The 27,896-nt window shown below is 41.6% G+C and overlaps 4 protein-coding genes across 9 annotated transcripts; all 4 read right to left on the bottom strand.

Annotated features, from left to right (window-relative positions):
• Window positions 1-154: 154 nt before the first annotated feature.
• On the bottom strand, window positions 155-7,112 carry si:ch211-266g18.9 (transforming growth factor-beta receptor-associated protein 1). 2 transcript variants are annotated; one of them, XM_046413708.1, is made up of 11 exons: window positions 6,079-7,112; window positions 5,695-5,889; window positions 5,352-5,506; window positions 3,752-3,834; window positions 3,253-3,600; window positions 3,024-3,081; window positions 2,807-2,950; window positions 2,487-2,621; window positions 2,257-2,401; window positions 1,765-2,177; window positions 155-1,644 (listed from the first exon to the last, which is right to left on the bottom strand). In XM_046413708.1, the coding sequence occupies exons 1-11, from the start codon at window positions 6,764-6,766 to the stop codon at window positions 1,501-1,503; spliced, it is 2,508 nt and encodes an 835-aa protein (XP_046269664.1). In that variant the 5' UTR covers window positions 6,767-7,112; the 3' UTR covers window positions 155-1,500. The 2 variants fall into 2 exon arrangements, with proteins under 2 accessions (XP_046269664.1, XP_046269663.1); XM_046413707.1 differs by having other exon boundaries at window positions 1,756-2,177; window positions 6,079-7,110.
• A 37-nt stretch (window positions 7,113-7,149) lies between these two features.
• On the bottom strand, window positions 7,150-10,788 carry fhl5 (four and a half LIM domains 5). 2 transcript variants are annotated; one of them, XM_046413710.1, is made up of 6 exons: window positions 10,676-10,788; window positions 10,379-10,559; window positions 9,936-10,110; window positions 8,873-9,042; window positions 8,508-8,694; window positions 7,150-8,334 (listed from the first exon to the last, which is right to left on the bottom strand). In XM_046413710.1, the coding sequence occupies exons 2-6, from the start codon at window positions 10,538-10,540 to the stop codon at window positions 8,183-8,185; spliced, it is 846 nt and encodes a 281-aa protein (XP_046269666.1). In that variant the 5' UTR covers window positions 10,541-10,559; window positions 10,676-10,788; the 3' UTR covers window positions 7,150-8,182. The 2 variants fall into 2 exon arrangements, with proteins under 2 accessions (XP_046269666.1, XP_046269667.1); XM_046413711.1 differs by having other exon boundaries at window positions 10,379-10,583; window positions 10,676-10,772.
• A 4,557-nt stretch (window positions 10,789-15,345) lies between these two features.
• Window positions 15,346-23,164, bottom strand: fut9a (fucosyltransferase 9a). The gene is made up of 3 exons (XM_046413308.1): window positions 21,649-23,164; window positions 19,472-19,727; window positions 15,346-19,150 (listed from the first exon to the last, which is right to left on the bottom strand). Exon 3 carries the CDS (start codon window positions 19,140-19,142, stop codon window positions 18,060-18,062), a length of 1,083 nt encoding a protein of 360 aa, XP_046269264.1. The 5' UTR covers window positions 19,143-19,150; window positions 19,472-19,727; window positions 21,649-23,164; the 3' UTR covers window positions 15,346-18,059.
• A 205-nt stretch (window positions 23,165-23,369) lies between these two features.
• On the bottom strand, window positions 23,370-27,824 carry manea (mannosidase, endo-alpha). 4 transcript variants are annotated; one of them, XM_046413307.1, is made up of 6 exons: window positions 27,678-27,824; window positions 26,557-26,680; window positions 26,057-26,454; window positions 25,179-25,288; window positions 24,898-24,974; window positions 23,370-24,778 (listed from the first exon to the last, which is right to left on the bottom strand). In XM_046413307.1, the coding sequence occupies exons 2-6, from the start codon at window positions 26,562-26,564 to the stop codon at window positions 24,145-24,147; spliced, it is 1,227 nt and encodes a 408-aa protein (XP_046269263.1). In that variant the 5' UTR covers window positions 26,565-26,680; window positions 27,678-27,824; the 3' UTR covers window positions 23,370-24,144. The 4 variants fall into 4 exon arrangements, with proteins under 4 accessions (XP_046269263.1, XP_046269262.1, XP_046269261.1 ...); XM_046413306.1 differs by lacking the exon at window positions 27,678-27,824 and adding an exon at window positions 27,470-27,671; XM_046413305.1 differs by having other exon boundaries at window positions 26,057-26,680; window positions 27,678-27,823.
• Between the last annotated feature and the right edge of the window lie 72 nt (window positions 27,825-27,896).

The following is a 27,896-nucleotide window of genomic DNA, read 5'->3' as shown; positions in this document are numbered from 1 at the left end:
TTTATCCAGGAGTGCTTACATTGACCGTACAGTAGATTGAAACGAAATGCAAAGATTAAGAAAATTACAAGGAGTCGTTATGGAGGAGTTGGATGTGGCAATTCTCCTGCAGCCACATAAAAGAAAAAAAAAAAAAGCTAGGAATGTGGTTTTCTTGGGTTTTCTGGGATATCAATCAGTTTATTTCTGTGAGCCAGAAGTTAAATTTGTACACACAAAGTGAGAAATTTCAAGTCAGAGCTTAAATCGAGTGCATTCTTGAAACCTTTAATTCTTGTTACACACCAAAAAGGCTTCATGACACCCCACAGTTTGAAACATTACATGAACTCCCAGAGCCTCGAGAACAACGAAAAACTCATTAGGAGAGAATAACTGAAGAGATCTTGGCAATGGCATCACAAGGACATAATCCCTTCCAACATGCTCGTAATTCGCTATTTATCTACACTTCAATTAGTCACTCACCCCAGGCCAAGAACTTGCTGTTTAAGTTACTGTTCCAGCTCGTTTAGGCGTCTCCTTAACTCCTGTCCCAAAATGCATCAGGATAAAGAAATACTCTTGGTTATGGTTAACCTTAATGACTAAATTACAGCAAAAATAGACAAATACATCTGGAGCGTCATTTATTTAATGATATGCATTTAAGTTTACTTACAAGATTCCCATGCAGGACACAGGAGAGTTTGTGTGTGATTAGTTGGTGTACATGTCTGTCATGTTCCATAATGATCCAGAGATGATGATGGTAAAAATGGCCTCTGATTTCACGTTTCATTCGCAGGCCATGCACATGTATGTCTTTTTAGCTGCTTGTAAAATCATTAGAAATGACTCAAACCTCTCCACTTCCTTGGCCTGTTTGCTTTTCAGTTTTAAACCTGTAATTGTGATTCCTTTTTTCTTTTTTTTCTGGTCATAAATGTGGATTAATGCACGGGCTGAATAAGAAAGTCTCTCACGTGCAGCTTCTCAGTTGTTGACTTTCTATTTCCAGCTTTATGTAGACAAATATACACAGTCAGTGGAAACCGCGATGGTGGGGTTGCATATATACAGTACTGCAGGATGGTCAAATTCCCTCTGGTCATCAGTGTGACCACTGGTGGTTTCCATGTAAAACACCACTGTCTGATCAGTGACTGTATGCCCCTGAGTGTCCTTCGCAATTCACTTTATAGCTATTGCTGTCTGCAGTGTCTCTAGGAAATGGCTCAGACATACCACCCTGAAAATGTGCACTGCTTGCTCTTTTGCATTTTGAAACCAGTTATTTACACAATGTATTTTTTTTTTTCTAATTAAAGAAAGTGTTTGGTCCGAGGTCCATGAATTGAATCCTTGTACAGAGTTTGCCTAGATGAGGCAGACTTTTCTTGAAAAATTATCGGATCGGAAGCAGACACTAATCGGGGCAGAAAGTGTGATGTGTGTGTGATTGTCAAGAGTGCTGAGATGCACATATTTTCATGAACAGACAATAGTTTGGCTGTGCCTTTACGATGATGAAGAGCCAGTGCAGCTCATGTGCATCAGATCACCATGGAGACTACAGGCAAACTGTGGCTCTGCAAGATCTATCTGACAAACCTTGCACTTCTGCCCCTTGTCCAGTCTGAGCTTTGTTTTAGAGGCCTGCATCTGCAGAAAAGGGAGAGAAAGGGCAACAGGGTTCAGAAAAACAAGAAAACAAGAATACATATAATGTTCACTGGAGCGAGATAAAAATGTGAAATATGTCGCTAAACTCACTCCAATGACCTTGAGCCGCATGAGCTCCGCTTGGCTCAATGCCTTTTGCAGCCTTGCCATCCGCCTCTGGTGCAAGGTCTCTCTGAGGGATCCAATTAAGAACCGGGAGACGAGCTGAACAGACCAGGAATCCGGGAGAAGTTGAATGACCTTCTCCGCTGCAAAGACCTGAGGGTTGTTGTTGAGCAGATCCACTGCAGCGCTGGAGAGATCCTTGGAGCTCAGGTAGATTTGGAGGAGGGTGAGCAGCAGGGTCTGCCTGAACTGTGAGTCTCGACCCTGGGCAGCCCTGTGGCAGAAGGCCTCTGCAGTCTGGGTGTCTTGCTCCTGGTGAACAAGCACCTGCAGTGCCTGAGAGTATTCGCCAGCTCTACCAAGGAGAATGGCTTTCTCTATGTGCAGGTGTGTTGATTTGACACTCTCTGTGATGGGAATAAAATAAGATTTATAATTTAGCAATAATTCAGTGATGATTTTTTTTCTCATAAGGCCTTACCATACCGTACACAGTGGAGACATCGTAGAATTTGGACTCCCAAAGTTGCTGCTGCAACTTCCCTCTGGTCTTCTTCAAATCTGTTTCCTCTTTCTCTTGCAGAGTCTGAGTAACATATGCCAAGGCCAGACGGTTGTGATGTCTCTCCTCCTGAGGGCAGATTACACAAATCTTGTCTCAGTATATTTAATAAAGGAGTCAGGCTATAAGATTAGGTAGCTGCTGCCGTACCCACCTCACTGTTCAAATCATGGATTAAGAACTCAAGATACAAAAGCAATGCCAGTGGGTACTTCTCCAAGAAATCAAGGATGTCTTGCGTTTCTATGCAATCTTCTGCTGGGCGCTCGATGAAAATCTGCACACCTATCTTTTTCCAATAAAGGAAAAAAAAACACCACTTAATTACAAATACATGCCTTATAAGCAAATTAAAGCAATTTGTTTAACATAGAGGCTGACATTTGCCATGTTTTTATATCTGTAACATACAGTTGTATTGTGCAACTCTGCCCTCTGCAGTTAAATTGACAGCATGGAAACTGAGACAGGTACCTCCTGGTTTCTGGTCAGAGTCCAGTCAGCAAATGTCAACACAGCTTCTCTGTTTTGCAGCTGACTGAGAGTCCACACTATGTGTTCGTATACATCTGAGCAGGAGGGGTCTTTGTGGATGCCATCTGAAATTTTCAGCCAAGTCTGGAAGGACAGAACAAGCTAAAACACATTTCTTTTGTACATTTGAAATGTGTGGAGTTTTAGGGAAATATACCTGAATTGCCTCAATTTGATTTCCATGGCTTTGAAAGAGGGTACCTAATGCAAAAAATCTGAAAAATTAAAACATTGTGCAAATTAGGCAAAATGTCTAAACGCTGAATTAAAGCTGCTTCTTTTAGGAATAATTCATCATTCAATAAGAAAAAAAATCCTAAGTATATTTGTGCTTTAAGATAGTGTGATTCCAATCACTTATTCAACAAGTAATCACTCATTTTTACCTGTTGTGTTGCTCCAAAATGGGAACACAGTGGTCCAGCTCACACTCATTGGGAAATGCCACAAGCTGCTGCAGATTTTCAGTGTCTCCCAGTTCTACATACAGCCTCAGGAGGGCACAGTCCACCTCCTTAACGCACTTCAGGCCCTGCTCAGTTCCTCTGACTGCCCTGAGAAAATCTCCGAGGAAGCTCAGGTAATGATGAAATGTGTTTCTGTCCTCTTGCCAGACCACCTGGAGATCCCTGCCCTTGTTTGCTTGATCAAGCTGGGATTGAAAGTCCTCACTGAGACACGACTGCATGTCAGGGTAGAGACAGATGATTTCTCTGGGGTCCAGCTCACTTTTACTGTTCAAGTGGGTAGTGGGTATTGATTTGTGTTAGACCTTAGTGTAGGATTTAGCAGAAAAGAGACACTATTCACAAAGTTAATGTATTACTGCACAGTTTGCTGTGTGTTGTGAATTTGGAGTGTTGTGAAAAGGGCTTTTACTCTCACATGAACAGATCTCTGGCCTCAGAAAAACCCTGCTGGTAAAAATGAACAAATCCAGCCATGCAAGTGATGGCCTTCTGTAGCTCCTGCCAGTAAAAAAAACCAAAAGCTCTATTAAAACCAGGGCACACATTGCATGAACATATTTAAAACACCAACATGTCATGCTGAAATCACTGAGGCAAAACACTGTGTGACTGTCTTTAAATATCAAAGGCAATACATTATACAGTAAGACATTAAAACAGCACAAGGGAATGATTTATGACTCATCACTGTATTAATTCGCACATCCTCACTTCTAACCTGTAACCTGAGATATGGCACAGATTACACTAAATCCCAGACACCATCTGCTGTCCTCATTCATCGAACTGGAATACACCTATAATTGCAGCTCACAACAGTGTAGTCAGTCTATGCCTCAACAGTCTGGTTCAGTCTGTTCTACAGTGATGAAATATTAAATTCTAACACTGCAATGTGATGCCAGCTGGGCTTGTAATGCATGCATATTATCTACACATCAGTGGTGTGTATGAAATTATGGCGACACTGAATGCTGCCTTACAAGGAGAGTGCAGAAAAAGTGAAACTGAAAGAAAGAAACTTTAAAGTTTGACTCCCATGAAACTGTACAACCTGAAATGCTTTTTTTAAGGTTGTTCCACCTAAAGAAAAAATAGCATTTGTGCAGCTGCATGTACTCTATGTATGGGCAGTCGAAAAAGGATTTAAGTCAGGCCTCTTTAACTTTTAGCAAGACAAATTTATCTATGGTACTTTACTTGGTACTGCCAAATTAATGTGATTGAACAAAATCAATACTAAGATGGGGAAGCATCAGAACTGATTTTCAATCAGAGCAAAATGGTTGAAAAAAGCAGAAGTCCAAGTTTTAACCTTGGCTTCTGAAAGGAATGTGATCGCACCATAGCCCTCATTTGAATGGCACAATGGTTTTCTTGTAGGGAAGAAAAGTAAGTCTCTAGCACAGCGTTCCAGAAATATTAAATGTTAACTGTCCGGTAAATTAAGGACTCAACCTGTATTGACAAAAAAGCACTGTCCCTCACTGAATCAATACACATGACATGATATGTCCCCTATTTTCATGCACACTCTAATATAATGCATACACTATGTTTTCACATATTTGGAATGACATTAGAAATAGACCTAGCGGACCAGTATTTAATCAGAATGAACTGGAGTGGGAGACATTCAAATGTTCATTTTAAAAATGTCAGCAAACACCTTGAACCAAGTGCAGATATGACAAGACAGAGGTGTCTGAATACAGATCCAAATGGCAGACAGATCAGTTCTGTCAGTGGAGCTGACTACAAGGCAAACTGTACAGTTTCAGCACAGCACTGTCTGACCTGAAGCAACATTCAGCAGGGAACTACCATGTCCGAGAGCATAATCAAGTAAGATGTCAGACAAAGGTTAATATTAGACATAATGCCTATATAAACATGGTGTATATATAATACGTTCTAACTAACTGGATATAGGTGGGCATAGGTTGTTTATTAGAAAATTAGATTTGAAGCAAAGACATGTTTGTGTCCTGCTGTGTCTACAAATTGCATTTCACCTTGTATGAGTCAAGTGGACGCCGGCCTTGAACTCCTTCCAGCAGCAATAAGGCCTCCTCGACCCTCTCGTGGCTTACGAGTGCCTGGATCTGCTCTTGGAATGGCACCAGGCGCAAGCTGAAAATGTCTCTCTCTGTGAACACTAACACACCATCTGAAGGGAGATTTGTTTTGGGTTTTCAGAAACACTCAGTATGTACTAACAGTAGGTGCAAGAATGATTGACTGAATCAGTGCAAACTGAGACAGACACAGCTACTTTCTAAACAAAACCACAATTTGACAGGCTTTCGGTCTGCAATCTGCCAGGATTAGGTGATGAATTGATATTGCCTTGTTTACCTGATGTGGAGACCAGACCCTTCGCTCCGCTGAGACTCATAGTCTGTTTGCATTGCTGATCTACCATGCTGTAGACAGACAGCACTTGGGGCTGCAGGGTTAGAATGTAAGGGAAACATTCTCCGGCTGTCAGCACCTCCTGAGGCCACTGCAGGGGAGGACGCTGGCATATCCCTGTCTTCATCACAAACATGCCTGAGGGATGAGGATGGAGAAATTATACCTTGGAAAAGCAAATATCCTCTGGCTAGATGGATATGTGGGGGAGTGATATGAGATGATTAACTGTATAGCTGCTTTGGAAAACATGCATAGTGACACATGGGAGGTCTGAGCTCGACAGCCTGTAGAACAACATACCATAAACATTTTGGCAGCTCTTACCTAAATTTTCAGGTCCATTTAGGAGGAATTCCCCCTCCCCCACTGAGGTAACAATGACACGCTGTTTGCCATGATTGTGAGGAAAAAGCTCATCGCTGCTGCCAGTTTGAATGTCGCATAGGAGATACCTGTCATTGGTAGCAACACACAGACAGGCGCCATCTACCGCCAAGGCCACAGGGTCCTGGAGCAGAGGGACTTCCTTCAAGACCTCCCACCTGTCCACTCCCACCATGTGGATCTGGATCACTTTCCTTCGGCTGGAGGTGGTCACCATCTGCACACATGTCGTCTGGGCTGAGAGCATTGAGTCGCACACCTCAAACAAAGACACATGCTGGATCTTCTTCAGAGCTGGAATGGGCTCTAAGGAGAACATGTTGAGGGCAGTAACGCTCCGATCCCATAAGACCAGCAGATGGTTGAAAAGTGGAACTACCCTCAGTTGGGCTACTTGGTTGTTTGAGCCCAGTTTTCTTGTCCTACCTTCTCTGGTTTTGCTCTGACCGGGACTCAGATCTCCATTTGTGATACTGGGAAGTATGAGATGCTGCACTGTTGCATTGTTGGTTCCTATATACACATTTTGGCCACAGCACTCAAGGCACTGGATACTGGATTTGTCCTTCTCTTTTGGGGCTACTTGCTTTTCATAGACATGTGTTTGTGTAAATGCACTAAAAGCCATTGCAGATATTTAAGGTTGTTTGATTTTTGTAAAGTTCAAGTATCTGCCTGAATCAAAGGTAGAGTGAAATCGTGTGTGAAGTAAAATAACGTCCCTACCGTTCTGCTGTTCTCCCTTCCTCTTTAATTCCTCCGTAAGTTTATGAAGTGTAGAGTAGTTTCACGTCCCCATGTGACTATATCCTGACAGGAAATCTATGTCAGCATTTTACCCCGCTCATCCTGCCATGTGAGTGCACTTGCATAACTCATCCAGCAGCCCTCACCAAGAAAACTTTAACAAGTATCAAACAATAGGTATGGTATAAAAGACTGATATTTTGAGGTAGCCACAGCTACAGTCACTTGTATTCTTGGCTTGCACATGGACCACAGTGGCGGCTTTGGTTAGTGGATAATGGACAAGTTGGAGAGCAAGTGATCTGCTGATCTACCCATATATGGTCGCTCTGTTTGTTTACAACGTGAATGTCCTGGGTGCGACGAGGTCAAAAGGCAACAGAAACACACTAGAGGTTTGTTTTACAGCAGTGATTGTCTAAAGGGTGACCGAGAGGGGACAGTATGGTCATAAAAAGATCTGGATTTCAAACCTACCATCAAAGCTATATTTGTTACAATGACATATGCAGATGACTCCTCGGGATGGCATTGTTGGAGACATATCAGGATGAGCCACAGCAGGCAGACGGTGATAGACATTTCAGCGTGATATTCATAGAGAGGTCTTTACTGCAACAGAATAACCTTTGGCATATTAAGTATTTTGCCTAAGAGAAGCAGAAATCATGCATTGCAATCATAAGCAATGTATACTATGCATACAAAATGTGTAAAGAAAGTCAGAGCTGGATTAAACAGAAATGTGTTTGGGAGCTGCAACAAACAATAATTTTCATCATCAATTAAACATCTGACTTTTTCATATTTACATATTTCATTATTTATAGTGGATAATCCAGTCAAAAAAATTAAAGATATTCAGTTTACTGTCATATAAGACAAAAAAAGTGCAAATGTTTGGGAGTTTTACTTGGAAAACTACCCAAACGAGTGATTGATCATCAGAATATTAGTACATTTCTGTCAGTCGACAGTCGCCTGTTGCCTTCAGCTCTAACATGTGTGCAACATATTGTTTTTCTTTGTCAAAACTGAAAGTATTTCAGGAAAAGGACAGACATTTCACTGAATACACAAATCAACAATGGAACAATGGCAACCTCCATGTTTATGTTTATGGAAATATCACAGGTTTCTGTGTGTGGGCAATGTGGGAGAACTAATGGTCATTTATAACAACAAAATAAGCATTCAGAGAGTACTAATGTACCAGACATGCATAGATGAAATATTCATGACTGCACAATCTGAACCAGAATACGAAGGCTGGTTGTGACTGTGAACCCTGGAAAGGTTACTTCTCCCTGCCGCAGTCGGTGCACAAGATGTTGTCACGCTGGGTGAGGAAGCCACGTCCCACCAGAGACATGGAGCACTGCATGCAGGTGAAACACTCGCTGTGCCACTGGCGCTCTTCAAAAGAGATGTACTTGGCTCCTGCCAGACCTGCACACATCAAACAAAGATCCGTGCATTTACATAACACGCAGGTTAATGCGTCGTCCCCTTGTTTATCTGACAGTTTCTACACAAATGCAAACAAAGCCTTAAATATGAGAGGGAGAATTGTGCGAGCGTTGCCAGAGTGAATGAAAACAGAAGCACAGCCAGTGACTCACTAGTGATGGGCTTGGTGCAGCCCACACACTTCTTTGCATACAGGTTGCTGAAGCATTCGAGGCAGTAGGGGTAGTTTTCCCTGGAGGTGAAGCGCTGACCCGACAGCTGCTTCCTGCAGCCAATGCAAAGGAAACACTCGCGGTGCCAGGGCTTGTCTTGGTAGGTCACTCCACCTGTTGTGATGGCCTAGCGATAGCAGAAGTCCAGACAGGGCAACAGTGAACAAAAACATGCAGTGACACTTCTATTGCTATGCATCCTTTTACTATGTAGCTACAGTGCAAGAAACATTGAAGTACCAGAGCCAGGAAGATTTACTGTACTGCAGCAGTCAATATATGTTAAGACCCATCTGTAGCCCTACCTTCTTACAAGCACAGCACTGGTAAGCAAACTGCTTCTCAAAGCAGGGCACACAGAAGTAGCCGGTGTCTTTTGGGATGAAGGACTTGGTTCCTATTGGCTGCTGGCAGCGGTGGCACAGGAAGCAGGTCTCATGCCAGCTGTTCCCCTTGTATTCCATTTTGCGGGAACCTGGCACAGGGGACAAGAGCAGCTTAGTCAGCATATGGTACCTCTATGACAGAAACACACTGCGGGCCCAAAATAGTCCTGCTTTATCTGCAGGGAGAGGATAGTGCACAGAATGAATTTTGGGACAGGAAGATACTGGACTGAATAGCCAATAGTTTTGTCAGCTACAGTTTCCAAGGTCAAGAAGGTCCTTAAAATTATTTTCTTTGAGGTCAAACTCATTACTGTTATCACCATCAAATTCACTGGTTTACCAGTATGGATCTCCTGCCCACATGGCTTCACTTAGAAACTGAGAATAGCAATACCCAATGATGTCTAACCAGAGGTTTAGCCAACCTATGACATCACAGTCTAGTCCAGAAGTCCGAAATCACCAGCCATATGGTGGTCATACATTAAAGTAATAGTTTGACATTTTGGGTAACATGTCATATTTATATTTCAGTTTTTGTACAGATTAAAAAACAAGATTTAATGTGCTGATTAGTGACCTTTAAAAGAGTTGTAGTTGGTTTTTGTTACTTTTGGACAGAGCTATTTTCTTGCATTTCCAGAATCTGTGCTAAGCTAAGTGCTGCTAGCTGCAGCATCATGCAGTGTTTACCATACTCTCTGCAAAAAGCGAATTTTCCCAAAATGTCTATTGCTAGACAAAGTAGATGAACAATAACTGTTCAAGTGTTCTTTTAGTTCACACAGCTTTTAAATGTATCTTTTGATTTGATCTTGACTTTTCCTAGATATGTATATGTTCAAATCTATATTTCTCTGAGCACTTCTGGTTATGTTGGCTTGAAAGGCATACATTTATGCAAATGTGACATTGTACCATGATATAGATTGCAAGTGATGTACTCATTGCCATCATCATCATGATCATCCAAATATACCTGGCATGATGGTTTTCTTGCAGGTGGTGCACTTGGAGGAATAATCATTGGCGTAGCATTCAGTGCAGAGCAACAAATCGTCTTTGGCAGCAAAAGCCTTTTCCACCAGAGAGCGGCTGCACTTTGCACACTTGAAACACTGCTCGTGCCAGTGGCGATCCTTATAGGACAAGTCCTGTATATAATTAACACATTATTTATTATCGTGGATATTATGTCAAGTAAAATATTTATTAAGACCATGCATGGAAAGAAACCTGCAAGAGTTACTCTTTTAGAGGTAAAGAGGTCCAAACTGTGGTCACCATATATCATGATATATCATATATCGTATATTCTGTACGGCGTGTTTCACCTATGGATGATAATATAGATAAACATAACATTTACACGTTACTGACATCAATGTCGTCACTCTCTGGACAACACTGGTGCTTCCTTACCTTGTTGTTACAGCCAATTGGTGAAGAGCAGCCCTCACAGCAGTTAGCAAACAGGTTCTCATAGCACTTAGTGCAGTACTGCGTGTCCTCTTTCATTATGTACTTCTTCCCCAGCAGGGAGTCTTTGCAATAATGGCAGTCAAAGCGCTCGCTGGTGGACATCGTCGTTTGCTTTTCTTAGCTGCAGGTCAATGAGAGCACCCCTCTATCAAGCAAATAAAGAGGCCAAGTAATTTTCTCCTTCTTTTAAAAGAATCTTAAAAAAAACCCAAAGTATTGTATTAAAGAAGTCTCTACCTCAGTTGATATGTTGCGAGGATGAGGCTGAAGCTGGGGGCTGCAGAGAGCGAGTGGTCCAGGCACAGGGATGGGGCAGGGATGAAAAGGGGTGAGGCAGGATTAGGGGTATCCACTGCAGGGGGGGGGATCTTCTATAAATACTGGCCCTCTTATTAGCAGTAATCTCTGGGGAGAATGAACACACTCTGCAACATCACTCTGCGCCTTTTAAGGGAGCTGATGGTGCTGAGACTGCTAAGACTTTGAACTGATTTAATCATTGTTGCTCTACTGCAGAAATGCCCTAATAGGGCATGATTGATTATTTTTGGGATCATGGCAGCCCACTGTTTCGCTAATGTCAATCCCCAAATGTTTGATCAGTTTCACATAAATATACATTAGTAAAAGATAAGAGTTGATGTTAAGTCTTTTTTTATTTTCCAACCCAATATTAGTTTGGATATCAGTACACAGCAGAGGTAGTTGGCTATTTGGATGCTGCCACATCTCTGGACACACTTGTGGCCTTTGTCAGTGCCTGCTACACACACAAGCAGTTGCAGATGGCTTATGAGACGTAGGCGCCAGCAGCTTTGTGGTTGCCAGGTACTGAACTATAATGCCAGGGCCTCTCAGTAGCTATTGAGAGCACCTTGGCAGTACTTCAGAAGGGGGAAGCTGCGGGCCTGTGGATGTTCAATCCATCCACGGCAAAATGAGGGAGGAGGAGCGGAAATGGCACTTTGATGGTGACCATCTTGCTGATAGCGATACTCTTGTAACCTCATTAAAACCACATTCAGAGTATGTTGCTCTTCAACAAAAGATGATTAGCAATACACACACAATCACAATCACAAACAATTAAAAACTGACCTAATTTGGATCAGTATAACACTTATAATTATCACTATTTTTTTTATATTACCGTTTGGTTATTTACCCAAATAAAAATTATTGATTTTTTTTGTTTTTTTTTTTCCATAGTTTTTTAGTTTAAACCTCTGACAGATTTATTTTTAGTTAACATGCATATTACATCTAAAAGTGTAAAGGGTAAACATGTTATTAAAAATCAGTAACAACCGATATGACTGGAGATTATAATTGTCAACAATACCATATTTAGCTTGGGTAAATAACAAAAATATAAAAAAAACAAAATAAGTCAATGGATCAAAACAATCCCTTTTCTTGTGTTGTAAAGTTGTTCCGTTGGTGTTATATTGTATATTGTGTGTTATATGTTACATTTTCTGGCTGGTTGAGAAAAAGTGTTCTTCAGCATCTTTGACTGACAGTCGATTAATTACATTTGAATCATGGAACATATGCTCATATCAATTTTCCAAAAGGATCAGAGGGTGGACATCTTCATAAAAATAGCCTGAGAAGACCACCAGCCTGGCCCACAGGCTTAATCCCTCTCTCTCTCTCTCTCTCTCTCTCTCACACACACACACACACACACACACAGTAAGGTCAGCGACAGGGATGAGGCTCAGAGGAATGCAACTCTCTCTAGATGAACTCTCTTTCCCTTCAGCTTTGTCTTCAGTACGGCTCATTGTAAATAAATCCATCTAGAATTACACTCTTGCGAATAAATAAGATGCAATACATTGTTGGATCAGCAGCTGATGTTTGAACATGCCTCTGTGCTGTATGTACATGGTGTCTACAAACCTCTGAGGAATTAATGTAAGACACGTTAGATGCATTTTATGTAAGGTTTCCTGCACAAAATAACATGTTAAGAATTCTGATGTGGGAAATATCTCAGATTTGAAGTCTTGCCATCCTTCAGGTTCTATTTTTTTTCTAAGTAGGTGGATCCACCGGATTACACAGAGTCATCTGCTGCTTTGGATTAAATTACCACTGTATTGTATCCTCGCTCCCTGCTGGTGTCCAGATCAGCGTCTGCAAATCACAAGGCCATGCAGACCTTAAATAAACTCAAAACCAACTGTAGAACAAGTATAGTCATTGCCTCTCAAAAGCTTCTAATCTTTGTTGCATTGGTGGCTGCTGCACATTATGTCTGTCATCATGACATCAAGCCAGGGTGGAGGTGACCTATATTCACCAGCAAACAAAAACTCTCATCTCTTTGAGTGTACTAACATCATATGAAATAAATTGAATGTCAGCAGTTTCTCTCCGGATATTAAAGCAAAGATTCTTGTATATTGTGTTTATAATCTACATTCATGCTTGCCCATTTGTAATTTTATTATAACCGCTCTGATTCGATAACAGGTGCTGGTCTTTGTCTCTCGGATTATTAACTTTTGCACCAGACAGTGCCAACTCTGCAGAGCAAAAAGCCTGCTGATCTTGCGTATTCCTTTTTGCCTGCTTAATCCTCTGAAGTCAACTAGTGAGCAGCTGCCAACAGATTTCGTATGAGGCCTGTCTAGCCCCGATAAAAAGGCCTTTATTTGACCTGGACTCGGGTGTCCTCTTATCTTAATGTATTCAGTCTTTATAATAAGGTGTCAGTGGATGTTTTTCCCTCTCTTAATCGAATGATCTCAGAGAAGAAGAGAAGCATTTACTTCGGTGGCTTCTCTGAGGTGCTGACTTGTTGTAGACTGAGACAGATCAACGCGACACAGTTGCATCTTTCTGAAGCACAAAAGCCTTGCCGCACCAGAGCTGACAGCTGGTTGGCATGGTGATGACAGCATAAGTGGGATCCATTAGGTTGAGATGAGGGGCGGCTCTAGTAGTTAATGAGCAGACTCACACAAACCTGGCCTTTTGTGCAGGCCTCTGCGCTCTGCTGCGACGCGGGGAGCTTGCTTTCAACGCAATGTTTTCAACTGAACAGGATGGCCACTGGGGGTTGCCAGGGGAGCAACGAGATACAATCTACTAAGTCTACTATCTAAAGAGGAGAGAAAGTTGTCTACCCCTAGGAATGCACGACCCGTTAAAATGTTCTCCTCTTTGATCCCTTGTCCTCCTTCCAGACCCATGAGTTTGTGGTGTTTGTTTTAACTGTGTGGACGCATCTGGGTGTCAGCAGCAGGTGCAATGACAAGTCAGAGCATAAAACATACTTTGATGTATCACCTGAATAAAAAATGTATGCTTAGAATTTTTACACAGCCATAAATAAATAAACAAATTTGGAGAGACACCTAAGTGGTCTGCTAGGATTCAAAAATGGGATTTGAATTACAGTGTTTGTTGGCATTATTATGTCACCTGATTTCTGCCATAACTGATGTTTTGGTTTCTTAGATTAAGCAGAAACAAGCTGTGAACACTGTCACACATTGTTAGAACATTTTAAGTTGATGACAAATGTGTTAGCAAACAGTTGGAGCATTGGAAATGATTTGATGTGATCTTTATCTAACTCTCCTTTGAGTTTGTTTTGCTCACCACCAACTCCAGATGGAAATACATGACTCTTTAGTTGCTAAATGGTGTCAACCAGCTGCTAACTTTGTCTGTCTGCAGTTTGCAAACAAAAAAGATGCCTGCAACTGTAAATAAGGGAATATTTACATAACCTGAGAAGACTTAGACTGAAGCAAAACAGTAAAATTTTGGGCCAACAAAGCAAAACAATTGAGTTAAAGAAGCTATAAAGCTCTGCCAGGTATAGTAGATGCACTCGGTGTTGCACTTAACCAAGCAAATGCAAGATTCACTACTGAGGACAATAACCTCCTCTATGGCAGTATCCTGAGTTCTAAAAACTGGAAGGACCCCCCCCTCTCCCATGCCACCTGAACTTTAACATTAATCCCCAACTGACATGGATATATTTTTTGCACCACTGATCCTGGCAACGTGCACATTTTTCACACATTTTGACCTGCAGAATTGAACAGTTGACAAAGACGTGTCATCTCTGTGTGGTGCAGGAGGTGAGTGCAAATACCAGAGTGCTAGCGAGGATATGGGGTAACCAACAACAACCAGAGGATCGAGGCGTAACCAATACAACACACTCTCCTCGCTCCCATCAATCACTTATCAAGGCTTTTGGAAACCTATTTATACCTCTGCCTGCATTACATGGCACTGGAGGGCAGTGTGGACAACATCCGTGGAAGTTGTATTGGATATAGATGTAAGAACACTACAGTAGGTGGCATCATGTAAAATGTGTCAAGAGCAACTCAATTTGAAGTTAAAGAACTCAAACCTTTTCATACAAGAGCCAAGGATGTAAAATAATGGATGGACTCAAATGTAAAGTAATATTTGACATCACTCTGTACAGTACAGTAAACATGAAGCTACAGCTTGACAGTTTATCTTAACATAACAAGGACAAACTGCGGGAACAGCTATGACCAAAGTTAACAAATTCCACCTATGACCTTCGCAAACCAGCTCAGTAATTTCTCATGTGATTAATGTCCTGTAAAAATGTAATTTCTACACTTATTTTTGTATGCCTTACATGAGCATGATGGCTAGCTACCTCCCACAGTCTTTCTGCTAAGCCAAGATAGCATTCAGCTAGTTTCTGTTTTTGTTTTTTTTTTGGTTTTTTTTGTTATGTATTCATGGCACATGATACATGGCAGTGGTAGCAATTTTCTAATCTGACTCTAAGAAAAAAGCAAATAGTTGTATTTCTCAAAATGTCACAATGTTCAACAACAGAATCATCACTGTTTACAAAAAAAATATTTCAGACTCCACTAATGTTTGCTCATTTGTCCATATCTTTATTTTCTTTGACACTATCAGACATCTACAGTTAAAACACAACATTTGGCAAAATACAATGATTTGGCAAAAAACTCGTACTGATTTACTCACTGATTGTTTCAGTGAACTGGCAGAAAATCAGCATTTCTGGAGAAAGCTTCACGTTCAACACAAGACTTTCACCCCACTTTGTATGCACTGTTTTTTGAGGACTCCAGCAAAAGCAGTGCCAGGTCAGTCAGTATCCAGAGACATCCTCACTCACTCTGGTGCTGTGACACACTCACAGACCCGGAACAGAGAAGCTACTGCTCCTCATGCTTGTTTTTGTGCAAGAAAATAGAGAATGGGAGAAGGGATGAAAGAGACAGACAAACACAAAAACCAAATCTTTTGTTCCTTAAAGTCACCAACCACATATGACAAGAAAACTTTGTTTTCATACATGAGATTGGACTGTACAATATGAAACCATGGGTGACAGTTTCATAGTTAATCTGTGGGACAGCCAAGGTCTTGGATGACAGTTCCTTAACTCACAAAAGCTCCATCTAAGACAGGCACCAGCACAGTGAGTAACACAACTCCACGTGAATAAAAGTGCTATATCTCTGCTGCATTTTGGCATGATGTTTTCAATTAGATCATGTCAACTGGATAATATGTAATGAAAAAATAAAACAATCTCCAGTGTAAAATTGCCTGTCTTGATGAAAACGTCCACCCCCAAACACGAAAACCATTGTCTCTGATGTTACCCTTTTGAAGTGTCCCTCTCCTTGATTCACAGCCTCTTGAAGCACCAGTGTTACTTACAAAGGTGCAGCGAAATCACATTCACTGCGCAACAACACTTGCATGTTATAAAGAGATCTGAACATTAAAAATATATACAACACATTGTTTCTTCTCACCATTCATGCTAACACCATCGGAGCTCCCTCATTCTGGTGCACATACAGGAATGATCTGTGTCAGTGGGCTGGTTTGACCCAGATGCTGATTCTGTTCTGTTACAAGGTTTATATACAAGTATCACTATGGCAATCGGAACCATATTATATAATAAAAATAACTGAATTCATCTCATTTACATCAATGGTCCCTTTGACAGTGAAGAAATATCAAAATGAAACCTGAACCTGAAACAGGTTCGAGTACTACAAGAGGACGCCGGCTCATCTTGCATAAAATGTTGACATGGTTTTGCACAGTACGTTCTTGAACTTAACCATCTTGTCAATAGCTGCTGAGTGCTGTTGAGATGCATTGTTCATGGATTTGCTGTTCTGACAACATTTAAAAATTATGTGATATGTACAGATGTTGAGCTGTCATGTTGTAGTGTGATCTTGAGTGCTGTAGGTTAGCTGGTAAGCCACACAACTGTGAACATGTGTAAACAAACAACAACGATAAAAAAAAAAAATCCAGAAGAGTATTTTTCACATGCAACCTCTTACTCCCAAAACAACGCCGAAGTGTGATGATTCAAAGATTGAAATAATCAAGAACATCTCACATCTTTCACAAGTTTCTAAGATGTAGGCAGATTTCCCCTGATCTTATTTCATCCACCCACTTCACCCATATGGTAACATCTGCTTGAAACAGTTGAAAATACCAGTGTATATATTCTAGGTCACATTGTGGGATGACAGTGCAGTATACACGACAAAATAGCTTCATTAAAAGATTCAGTAATATGTTCATTTTGTGCTCTTTTCCGTCACGGAATTCAGTTAAAAATTACAGACTTTTATAGATCAAATCAGAATGTAACATAATGAGGTGAGTGGGAGTGTCATATTGCAGTACAATGGCTCTGTACTGTGCTATTATCGTCCACACGGGACTCCGACTGCACTGTGACACATCACATGTGACAAAGAGCATTTCACAACATGATTAAAATAGCAACCTCCTTCTCACAGAGCAGAGTCACATCTGCTGTCGGAGACTACCTGGATGGTGATCACCATATGCCATCTACAACCACAAACTATGATGACTGCCTGCCTTACTGTACATATGTAAAGGCAAGGTAACAGTTGGATTAGCAGTGCAAATGCAAACTTACAAAATAATGGGAAAAATGACAGCTACGTAATTCCTTACACAATATGTACATGACACAATTGAACTACTTTCACAGTTCAGTAAACACTGCATAGGTGACCGCATCACTAGCACAGATGAGATTGTTTTTAATCATATAATGCCTCACTTGAATAAATATTACATAAATATTTTCATTTTTTATGTCAGTCTATTTCTGCTGCCACCACTTTTCCAGTGTCTGTCGCTTCATTTTTGTAAAGGCGATATTTAAAGAAAAACAAGAACATGTTTACATACATACATAAACTCAAGCATTCATACTAATAATAGAACAAAAACATTAAAAAATAGCAGCAAATATGGGCATGTTAAGCCAAACATGGGTTGAAATAACACTAAAAAATGTAGTGCATTTGTAATTTATAAAAAATAAATTAGAAATGAATGATACAAAAGGCAAAGTAAGGCTGAGCATAATTGTTCTGCAAATTAAAAAAAAACAAGATGGATGTCTCACTCTGCCGCTAAACCAATAGAAAAACATCATTCGGGAGCTTGGGACAGAACAGTATGAACCTTTATGATAACCAAAGGACAAAAATCTTAAAGTACTGCCTTCAACAACAAAACATGCACCGCATAGCCCTTCAGATCACTATCCGCCCCAGTACCACTTGTCAAGGTTATTGAATGCCTTGTACTCCTTGTGCCTACGCAGGTAATCACAAGCCAAGCATGTGTGCTCTGCCCAGAAATAGGCCTTCTTTACTTTAAAGTGCCGCCGCCACTCAAAGTACCTGAGGTACATTTCCTCATTCTTGTCCAGGAGCAGCAGGTAATCGGCTAGCTCCTTGGGAGAGGTGAAGTCGTCCACGTGGATGAAGGCGTCTCCCTGGATGAAGTTCTCGTAGTTCTGCCTGGGCGGGCCGAGAACCACTGGCACTGTCCCCACAGAGAGTGGGTTGTACAGTTTTTCAGTAATGTAGTCCTTGTGGATGGAGTTCTCAAAAGCCAGGTAGAACTTACAGCTGGCGATGGTGGGGAAGTAATCTTGATCAGAGATGTACTCCCCGAAGGCTTGTCCATATGCATGAACCTCAATGTGTTTGTAGAGCTCATTGTAGTATTTCACCCGCACATGGTCCTGGTTCCAGTTGCTCACAATCCAGCAGATCAGTTTGTTTTTGCTGGGTGGGACGAAGTCCTCCTCGCCCTCTGCTGCTACTATGGACCCATAAGGCACTTCAATGTCAGCATCCTGACGGTAATTGAGAGTCAGATTGAACAGGTTCTCAATCCCAGGCAGCTGGGAGGAGTGCGACGGCGACTCCAAGTTCATCCATATCCATTTCTGGAAGGATGGTCGCTGGAGCGGAGGCAGGTTGGACAGATCAGTGCAGATGTCTCGGTGATGGATGACAACCCCATCTGACTTGTTGTAGAGGTTCCTGTCTGCAGTGATGAAACAACCCTCAATGTTGAAGAGAGAACTGCACACGCTTAGGTCGTAGGTTTGTCCGAAGGGCCAGAGCCAGACCAGCACGGTGGTTACGTTTTTATCACTCTTGGTGGAGAAGAGATTCTTGACCCGGTCTGTAGATGCTGTTGATTCTACAGGACCCGATAGCCAGCTGGTGGATGGTTTAAAATACATCAAAAACAGAGTCACAAAGCATCCCAGTATGAAAGTGCCGAGCAGAAGGGGTCGTAAGATTCTGTGAAAAGGTGCAGATGGCATACTCCGTTCTGAAAAGGGCACACCAAAGAAGAGAGAAGCCCGAATAAAGTAACGATCAACAGGACACAACATCCAGACTAATCACCTAATGGTGTAAAGGTGTTTCATAGTGTGATTATAACATCTATATTACTGAATCATTGACTCCTAACATGATTTGTGTCTCAATGAAATACAGTTTGGTTAGAGCATCTGCATGTGACTACAGTGTTCCTATTCTTGCTATAATCCATGAGTGTACACGCAGCCATATGGGAGGATCGTACTACTCTGGATCAATACACATAAAGAAAAATGTGTTGCCTTCTCTTGAACACTGGAATACAAACCTGGTGGATTTGACTGAATGCTGAAATCCAAGCAAGAGTAGAGGCTGTGGGAATCGGAGGAAGCGGTTCCTACATTGGGTCGACGGTGGGATCAATCTTCTATATGATTCAGTGCTCATAGACCAAAAAAAAAAAAAAAAATTGCAGGTCCCAGCTAATAGATGCCTCTTTGCTCTTACTCTGAACAACAACAATCTGTAATGATCTAATGAGGTGTGTTTGATCTTGAATGTACGGGTCCTCTTAATGATGCCTCCTTTAGGTGAGCAGAGAGAGAGAGAGAGAGAGAATCACAGACAATCTGTTAGGGCTGGAGAAAGGGAAAGAAACTGAGCATCACCAAAGGAACAGCATACCGTATTGCATCGGGAGGTTATATGCAATCAACATGCAGAGATAAGCTTTATCTCCACAAACAAATCTTTTAAATCAGGTGGAAAGTGAAATAAAACACCAAGGTTACTGCAAAATTGCCAGTTAATTGTGGATGCTATTTCAGAGTTGCTGGTTAAGCATTGCTGTAAGCTTCCAGCTGTTATTAGTTCTTGGCATGTACTACGTATTGTAAGTGAATGCTGCCATCTTAAGGCTGAGGAGAGTAGAAAGACCCCCTGAATCCGAAGCTTCCCGGGGTTCCACACACCTGCATGTTGCATGAAGAGGCCATACAGGCTGATTTAGGAGTGCAGAAACAGACCTTGAGAGGTGATCTGTTTTTTATTCTACACATCACTGAAGCAGATTTAAATCAATAAGACCAGCTCCAGCACTTATTTTCCTCACATCGTCCGTCCAACGTGACATATGGGCGATGATATTAGCTCTGTGTACGATAGCGGCCCTTCATCTCTTCCATCTGTGACTTAGGTACACAGATCTGCACACAAAGGCCACAGGAACCGGGGCCAGCTGAGTGGAGCTCCTTTTAAAGGCTTGTGGTATCAATACGTTTTCGTGTGGGAAAATCCTCTTATACTGCTGAAACATGTTTTCTGTCAGCAGCAGCGATAAGCTCGTTGCTTTACAGGAGGATGCAGTGCTTGCTTACCTTTCTGTGCTGATGTCAAAGTATATAAAACACAGTGAAGATTCAGAAAGGCTGAAGAGTGTACAATGTTGCAGAGATCAAAACCAGGCTTATTAATTATGCAGCGTGTGGTAAAGTTATAGTGTCTTCATGGTGATGGTGTTGAGGTCAGAGTATTTGACATGAGGAGGGTAATATGGCTCACACAGCTGATATTGCTCTACATTCCCTTCTCAGAAACCAAGACATGAGCAGCTCAAACATTCATTCAAATTTTTAACGTAACGTAACTGGGATCTGGTCAAATGCATTGTGATGTATTTGGGGCACGGAAAGAGCACCGCATGGGTGAGTAGTCTGCAGCAGGGCTACGTTTAAATGGCTGGAAAGAGGCGGGGGGGGGGGGGGAGAAAGCACAGATTTAGGTACATGAATTACAGAGATGCATCAAACAAATCCCTAATAACAGGTAGGCGAGGACTGCAATTCAAGAAAGCACTCGTGTCCTGCAAAATATCATTTTTTGCCCCTCATTTTACTTTGATTTATGTGTGGAAGGTGGTGTCAGGAAGGTGGGCTACGGCACTGACTGTGAAATGACCCAGGTGAGAATCAATTTCCAGCCACCGAGCACTGAAGGTCATTTTAAAACGTGATGCTATAGTCGAGCCGCTGTTTAAAATGGATGTCTTTTGGCGTAACACTGCATCGAAGTTGATGAGAATGCTGGATACTCGCTGGCATGTGTTGTGCCTAACACAACATCCTTTTTTTTTGCGCACCGAAATCGCGCAGAATATAAATAATAGCCTAACGTGAAGGATGATGCTGTAAAATGTGCAGCAGTGCAAAATTTGCAATGCAAACACGGCTAAACGTGCAATGTAAGACACAAAATACAAGTCACATTCACTGGAGGAAAAAAAAGCCTTTATATTTCGCTAAAGTACAAACTGCCCAGTGCATTCAAAATACAAAAGTTATGCAAAAAAATAAACCCCCAAAGGAAAAAGCGCAGGCCGGTTATTTTATTGGGACATGTTTTGCTGTGGAGATGATTTCTAATTAGCTGGCGAGGATTTGCCGTCAAAAACAGGTACAGCTCAGCCATGGGGTGTAGGAGGGGGGGACAGGCATGCATTTCACTCACCATCTCGACAGGCGTGAGTCAAAATAGACCTTTCTTCTCATTTCCTCCCAGAGGTCGGTACCCCCTTTCAAAGACACCTTGCAACATACGGAAGATGTGGATGCGTCTGGAATAAAAAATCGCACCCGTCCGCCGTATTTGCAGGAATATACACGGATGAGCCCACGTCCATGGTCTTTATCCAGAAAAAAAAAATGATGGTACCTACTGTATCAGTGTTGCGCTGAATCTTCGCTGCTGCTGCACACCGACGCAACGAATGATGGTTGAAAAAAAAAAAAAGAAAAAGATTGGCGGTTATCCCATCAGCCTGCACACTAAATTCATGGGCTCAGTGTGTGAGGACGCCATGTATGCTCAGGGATGTGATGCGATGTGGAATAATTCCCTGCTGGCTGCCCATGCGCTACCTTGCTCTGTTTACCGTCAATGCAGCTGCAGGCTGTGGCAGAGCTCCAGTGTGTGTGTGTGCGCGTGTGCGTGTGCGTGTGTGTGTGTGATGCTGAGATTCAGCGTTAGTGCATATCACACTCCAATCATCTATTTAAGGTTCTCATTTGAATAAGCAAGGTTTCCCTCACTTGGCCCGTATCAACTGCTTATCAAAATAAGAGTCTAACGGGAGGTGTATGTGTGTGGTAGCCCACATGGCTGCCGTTTAATGTAGCGGTAAGCCAAATGCTGACCGCCGGTCAGTGATGGTAATGCACCACAACCTCTAACTACATCCAACAGCAGTTAAGAAGATAATTCATGCTATGCTGTTGCTATGATCAACAGACGGACGCTCAGTCCGTAAGTCGGGTTAATTATTCTAGCTTCAAAATGTGTGTAGCAGCAACATGAGCAACCTATTAGGTTTTTAATTAATCATTTAAAAGGGCGCTATATTTGTTATCGCACTTCCATAAACACGTGGCACTTGTGAGATACAAAAGTGAAGGAGCAGAGGCTGAGGTATATGACCTTTTACTCCCTTTTATGGGCCAATAAGCTCAGAAAACGCTGTCCTCAAACTCCCATAATGCAACTCAGCAGTCTTTTATTAGACCCCTCCTCTTCGTCTGCCCATACGTCTTTATAACTCTGTGACTGCACCTTGTAAGGCAGACTTAAAGCTGCTACCACTGTTATTTTTATAATAATGCATAAAGCGACAATATGCATTTGCCGGGTGGACAGAAACACGACTCACAAAATGCATGATGGGTGTGTGTAAATAAGCAACTGATTGGGAACAACATCAGCTTAACAACTTGTATGTAAATGTAAAAAGAGAGAGCTCCCCGCAGAGCTACGGAGGACATTACCCAACTTCACGGGGAATGAGCTACACCTCATCACATGTGAAATCATTTATCTTCCTACCAGTCCGAGTGGTATCGATATAAAGTCTTCACGGAAGTTCCAAATAAAATCACAACAGTGTAACAGCAACAGAGTCAGACAGAAACATGCTATTTTGACACCATGGCAACATGCAGGCTTATCAGATATTATGACTGTTAAAAAGAAGGCAAACAGATAAAAATAAATCTTGTTTTTGCCCTCCACTCTCTATTTGAGTAACTGATGTCCTGTCATCCCTCTGCTGCTGTCACCGCTATGACTCATCTCAGATTTTAGGCTGACATGTCTTTCAAATATCAAGATCTATGTCACGCTTTTCCTTGTTATGTTTTTGGGCTGAGGCGGAGTTGGAAGCAGAGTGAGGCGACAGCTTTGCACCGGCAGATTGCTTTGTTTATTTGCATCTTTCTTTCCTTCCTTCCTTCCCAGGGTGCACTTTTTATTAATTTCCATTGAGGTTTAATATAGTCACAGATTACAGGACGGCGAATCATGCCAATGCACATACTCAGCTGGAGAGAAAACATGCTTATTGTGCTATGAATCCAAAAATGTACAAGGCTGTGTAAACAAGAAGTAATAAGACATCAGTTAAATTAAAAGCATACAAAGCAGGATTTGATGGCTGCTGTTTGTAAACGCACTATTAAGAGATTCTCGAGAGAGATGGTCCATTATTGAGTTTCATTCTCAGGTCGTCAAATAGCCATTAACCCAAAACAATCTTCCTCTAGAGTTGCTGACAGTCAGGAACTTCCAGGACAGGCAAAATAAGAAAAGAAGAAAAGGCAGGCAGAGGACAGCATCTCTGCTGCTTATACAGACACAGCCAGACACTTCTAGTGAGTCTTAAGTGATTAGTGAGAGGGATTGTTTTTGTATGAGTATGTACAATATTTTTAAGGAAAAACCCTGCATGTTATACCTGACGCAGTAATTCCCCCAAATGTAAAAACATCACATACATCACTGCAGCCAAAATTAAGATAATCATTTGTCCGTGGCTTTGCAAATAATTTATCTGTTCTCACACAGTTTTTCATCGTGTGTATTTTGTTGTGCATTCTGCAACTAGGACTTCACTTAGCCTTCATGTAATTATTTTGTACATCCACGAATACATGTCCACTATGGCTCTTGGTCAGATCATTCCTGCCATTTTCGTCGCTCGCCACCAAATATCGCAGCCCACTTGCGAGTTATCTCAAGGTAGATGGCAGGTTTATTGGGCAGGTAGTCCAGATACACAGTCTGGCTCGTTTTGGGAACTGCCATTTCAATCTGAGTCCCCTCGTGCCATTCATTAAACGATGTAATAGAAATAAAATCAGGCCTGGCTTCTAGTGCGGCGCTCAGCGAGTTTTCATAGTATTTGCCGTTGATTCGGTTTCGAGTGTTTTGGAAGTTCCAGGGTCGGACGCTTGTGTCAATATAGCCCGGGCCGACGCTTGGGATGAACATCAGATTGTTATCCTCGCAGAAAGCTTTAATTGATTCCCAGTTCCGCTGGGTGGACCCGTAAGAAAAACCATTAGTAGCAAAGTAGGTGTACACACCATCAAAACCTGCAGTCAGGATATCCCTCTTGTGTTTCTCCTCAACCAGAAGGGCAATGAAGATGGCGTCATAAGGAGTATCCCTGATGCTGTTGCTCTCTGTGTGTTTTAGCAGTTTGGCCCACTGCTCTGAGTTAAGCAGATATGAGTCATACACATAGAAGAGTGGAAGAAGCTTGCCGGTGTTTGTCCGGTACTTGAAGAAAGCGGGGTGCTCACCGTACCTGAGAAGAGGAGGCATATGGCACACGATAAACATCAGGAAAAAGGAAAATGTCACGAGAGTGGACGTGATGACTGATAGAAAGTAAGATCATGGTGCTGACAACACTACGCTACTCACTTCTCAATGATGTATTTGACATTAGTGAACATGTTGACTTCATCTCTTCCTTTGTATGGTTCAATGTGAAATGCTACCTGTAAACACGTAAACAATAGCAGCATGAAAAAAAAAAGACAACAAACACTTTCAATAACAACATGAAATGTTCTTATGAACATACTTTTTGTTAATTTGATTCTAAATTTTCAGATTATTAGCGAATCTATATGTCAAGCATTTAGTCTGCTGCTATAAACAAAACAAAACCCCACTAAACTCACTCATATCTTCATACAGACCTTAATGTGGTATTTATTTGCAACTTCCAGCAGCAAAGGCACAATGTCATCCATCATGTCGCCATTTTCATCCTTCATGTTAGGAGGGTACCAGGAAACAGCAATTACACCTGAGAATGAACAGTTAGAAAGATGAAAAACACTCAGATAATTGCATATAAATATAATAGATTAGTCACTCTGTATCACTCTATTGCAGTGATAATAATTTTAAATGTCCTATTTTTCCAAACTCATAAGTTATTGACATTAAAGGCCACATAATCTAAATATAAGAACCTTTTAATTATCTTATGTATCATTATAGGACTGGGCAGTACCTCGATATTATTGTTTTTCAGCATATACAGCATAACCATAGGAAACAACAATAATGAAAATTGGCAAAACAAAATTGGCCAATTAAGTTTTTGTTTTGTGCTGTAGGCAGAAGTATCACAGACATAACAGTTAGCTGTGTCCAGCAGTTTGATTATTTACCACATGAGGAATTTTAGGGGATTTTATATGGTGTGTGGCATTTAACAAATTGTTATATACAGATTCTGACAGCTCAGCTCAGGGTATATGACAATTCTTCAATATTTTTTCACCAATCATTTATATGTAAGGTAACATGAGGACAGCCCAACACTGAGTCAATGTACCCTTAATTTTATAACGGTGTTGATGAAGATGAAGAAACTGTATTTAATGTGAATTAACAAGGTCAGTATTCCCTAGACCTCCTGAGATTTGAACAATTTGGCCCTGGACAATCATAACATCACAGCATCACCATCATCAATAAATAAATGGTTTCCTTGAAAAAAGTCAAGTGAAGTGACAATATTGAATGTCCAGTTGTGGGATTAGGTTTGGGTTCATTTCTGTCTTACCAATGGCTGCTGTACGCAGCTGCTGCATATGTGCTTCTATAACAGAGGGATCCTTGGAACTGTAAGCCCCTAAAGAGGGGTAGAAGTTGGACCCGATGTCATCAGGTGGGCTGTGTCGCCCCTGTGGATACCCCTGAGCCACCTTAAAGTCCCAGTGCGGCAGTTGTGGGTGGTCCCAGTGGATGTATTTGCCATCAAACTTGGGGTTCCCATACCACAAATAGTAGAAGGCATGTAGATAGTAATTTGGAGGAGGGAACTTCCTCAGTGTAGCTTCCAGTTCCGTGTCTTTCTCTGACTTAGTGGAGTCATTCATTTTGATCTGGTCAGGTTTATTGTTGCTTTCTCTATGCGTCTCATCGTTTCTGTCCAGGAACAGCTCAACACCCACAGGGCTGCTGAAAGTAGAGTCCTCCGGAGTTAGCGCCTTCAAGATCACTGTTATTATGAGCACAAGCAACACCAAGGCAATTAATGTGATGCAAGATTTGCGCCTAAACCTTGCCATTCTTCAGTCAGTGGTTGAAGCTATCCACTTTTCATTGTTGAGACAGCAGTGAAGGGCTGTTGCTGAACAACACGCCATTGGAGCATGGACAGAAAGTTTTTGTTCAGCCTGGAGATCTGAGGAAACGAGAGATTTAAGAACATTAGGGCTGTAGCTAACAGTCATGTCTTGGTTATTTTCTTGATTAGTCAGCTAATCACTTGGTCCATAAGTGATGTCTTCAAATTCCCTGTTTGTGTTACCAACGGTCCAAAGCAAAGATTTTCAGTTTGGGGCTGAAATTAATGATTACTTTATTAATCAGAATCAATTTTAGCAACAAAAAACTGAAAACTGTAAAAATACACCCATTACAAGTTTTTAGAATCTAAGGTGATAACTTGTGCCAAATGTCTCATTTTGTCTAACAAATAAACCCCAAAGCTGAGCAGCAAGAACTCACAGTTAACAAACTTAACTTAAATAAATCAAATTAGTCGACAACCAACAAGAGTTTCCGATTCATTTACGATTTTGAACGATTAATAGACGAATTCCTGCAGCTGCAGTTCAGTTCACTACAACGTACAAGGCAAAGAAAAGCAGCAATTTCTCATACTGAATAGGTTGCATTCATATTCATATTCATATGTCATATGTTTGGCAGCTTTGTTTGAATGATGACCGAAACGTTAAATCAGATATCGAGTATCCTTTCGGGCCGCAGAAAGCCAAGACAGATCTCGAGTTTGACAGTGTTTCAAATGACAGAACAAGATGCGGAAGTCCTGTCAGATATCCAGTTACACGCGGTTACAATAAGCTCACTGTTCTATAGCACATTTAGCTGTTAGCTAGCGACTATCGTTTAGCGAAGCCTAAAGACACAACAGAGGAGCTAACAGCGTTGTCTTATTCAAGCCTACCTGCACTGACGAACTTTGGACTTGTCAGTGGCTGACAAGAACAACAAGGGTGACACAATCTTATCCCCCCAAATAACTCACACTTCTCCGTATCAAAGCAAGGTATTTTAAAACACAATGTCTAATATTAAACATGTCCTTCGTAGCAGCGTCCGTTACTCTTGATAAATTATTTTTGTTGCATGAGATGCAAAAGATGGGACATAACCTGTACTTCTGGTTCAGCAGCTGGTCCTGGAAAACGTCGCAGATCTGTAGATCATCTGCCAATGCGCATTCGCCTTAGGCTGCCATTATGCCTGCGATCTATCCACGTCATATAGGAAGCTGATGTTACGCGCTGCGTCCTGTCCAGTCAACAACGGTTAAAGGCGCTGTTTAAAGGAATCCCAGCGATAATGTCGCCCTCATTCGCTTGGGAAGGTGT

The sequence above is a fragment of the Scatophagus argus genome, chromosome 15 (assembly GCF_020382885.2).
Source record: "Scatophagus argus isolate fScaArg1 chromosome 15, fScaArg1.pri, whole genome shotgun sequence".
In the NCBI taxonomy this organism is placed as follows: domain Eukaryota; kingdom Metazoa; phylum Chordata; class Actinopteri; family Scatophagidae; genus Scatophagus; species Scatophagus argus.
The sequence above is the reverse complement of the archived record's forward strand: the minus strand, read 5'-3'. Positions and strand labels throughout refer to the sequence as shown.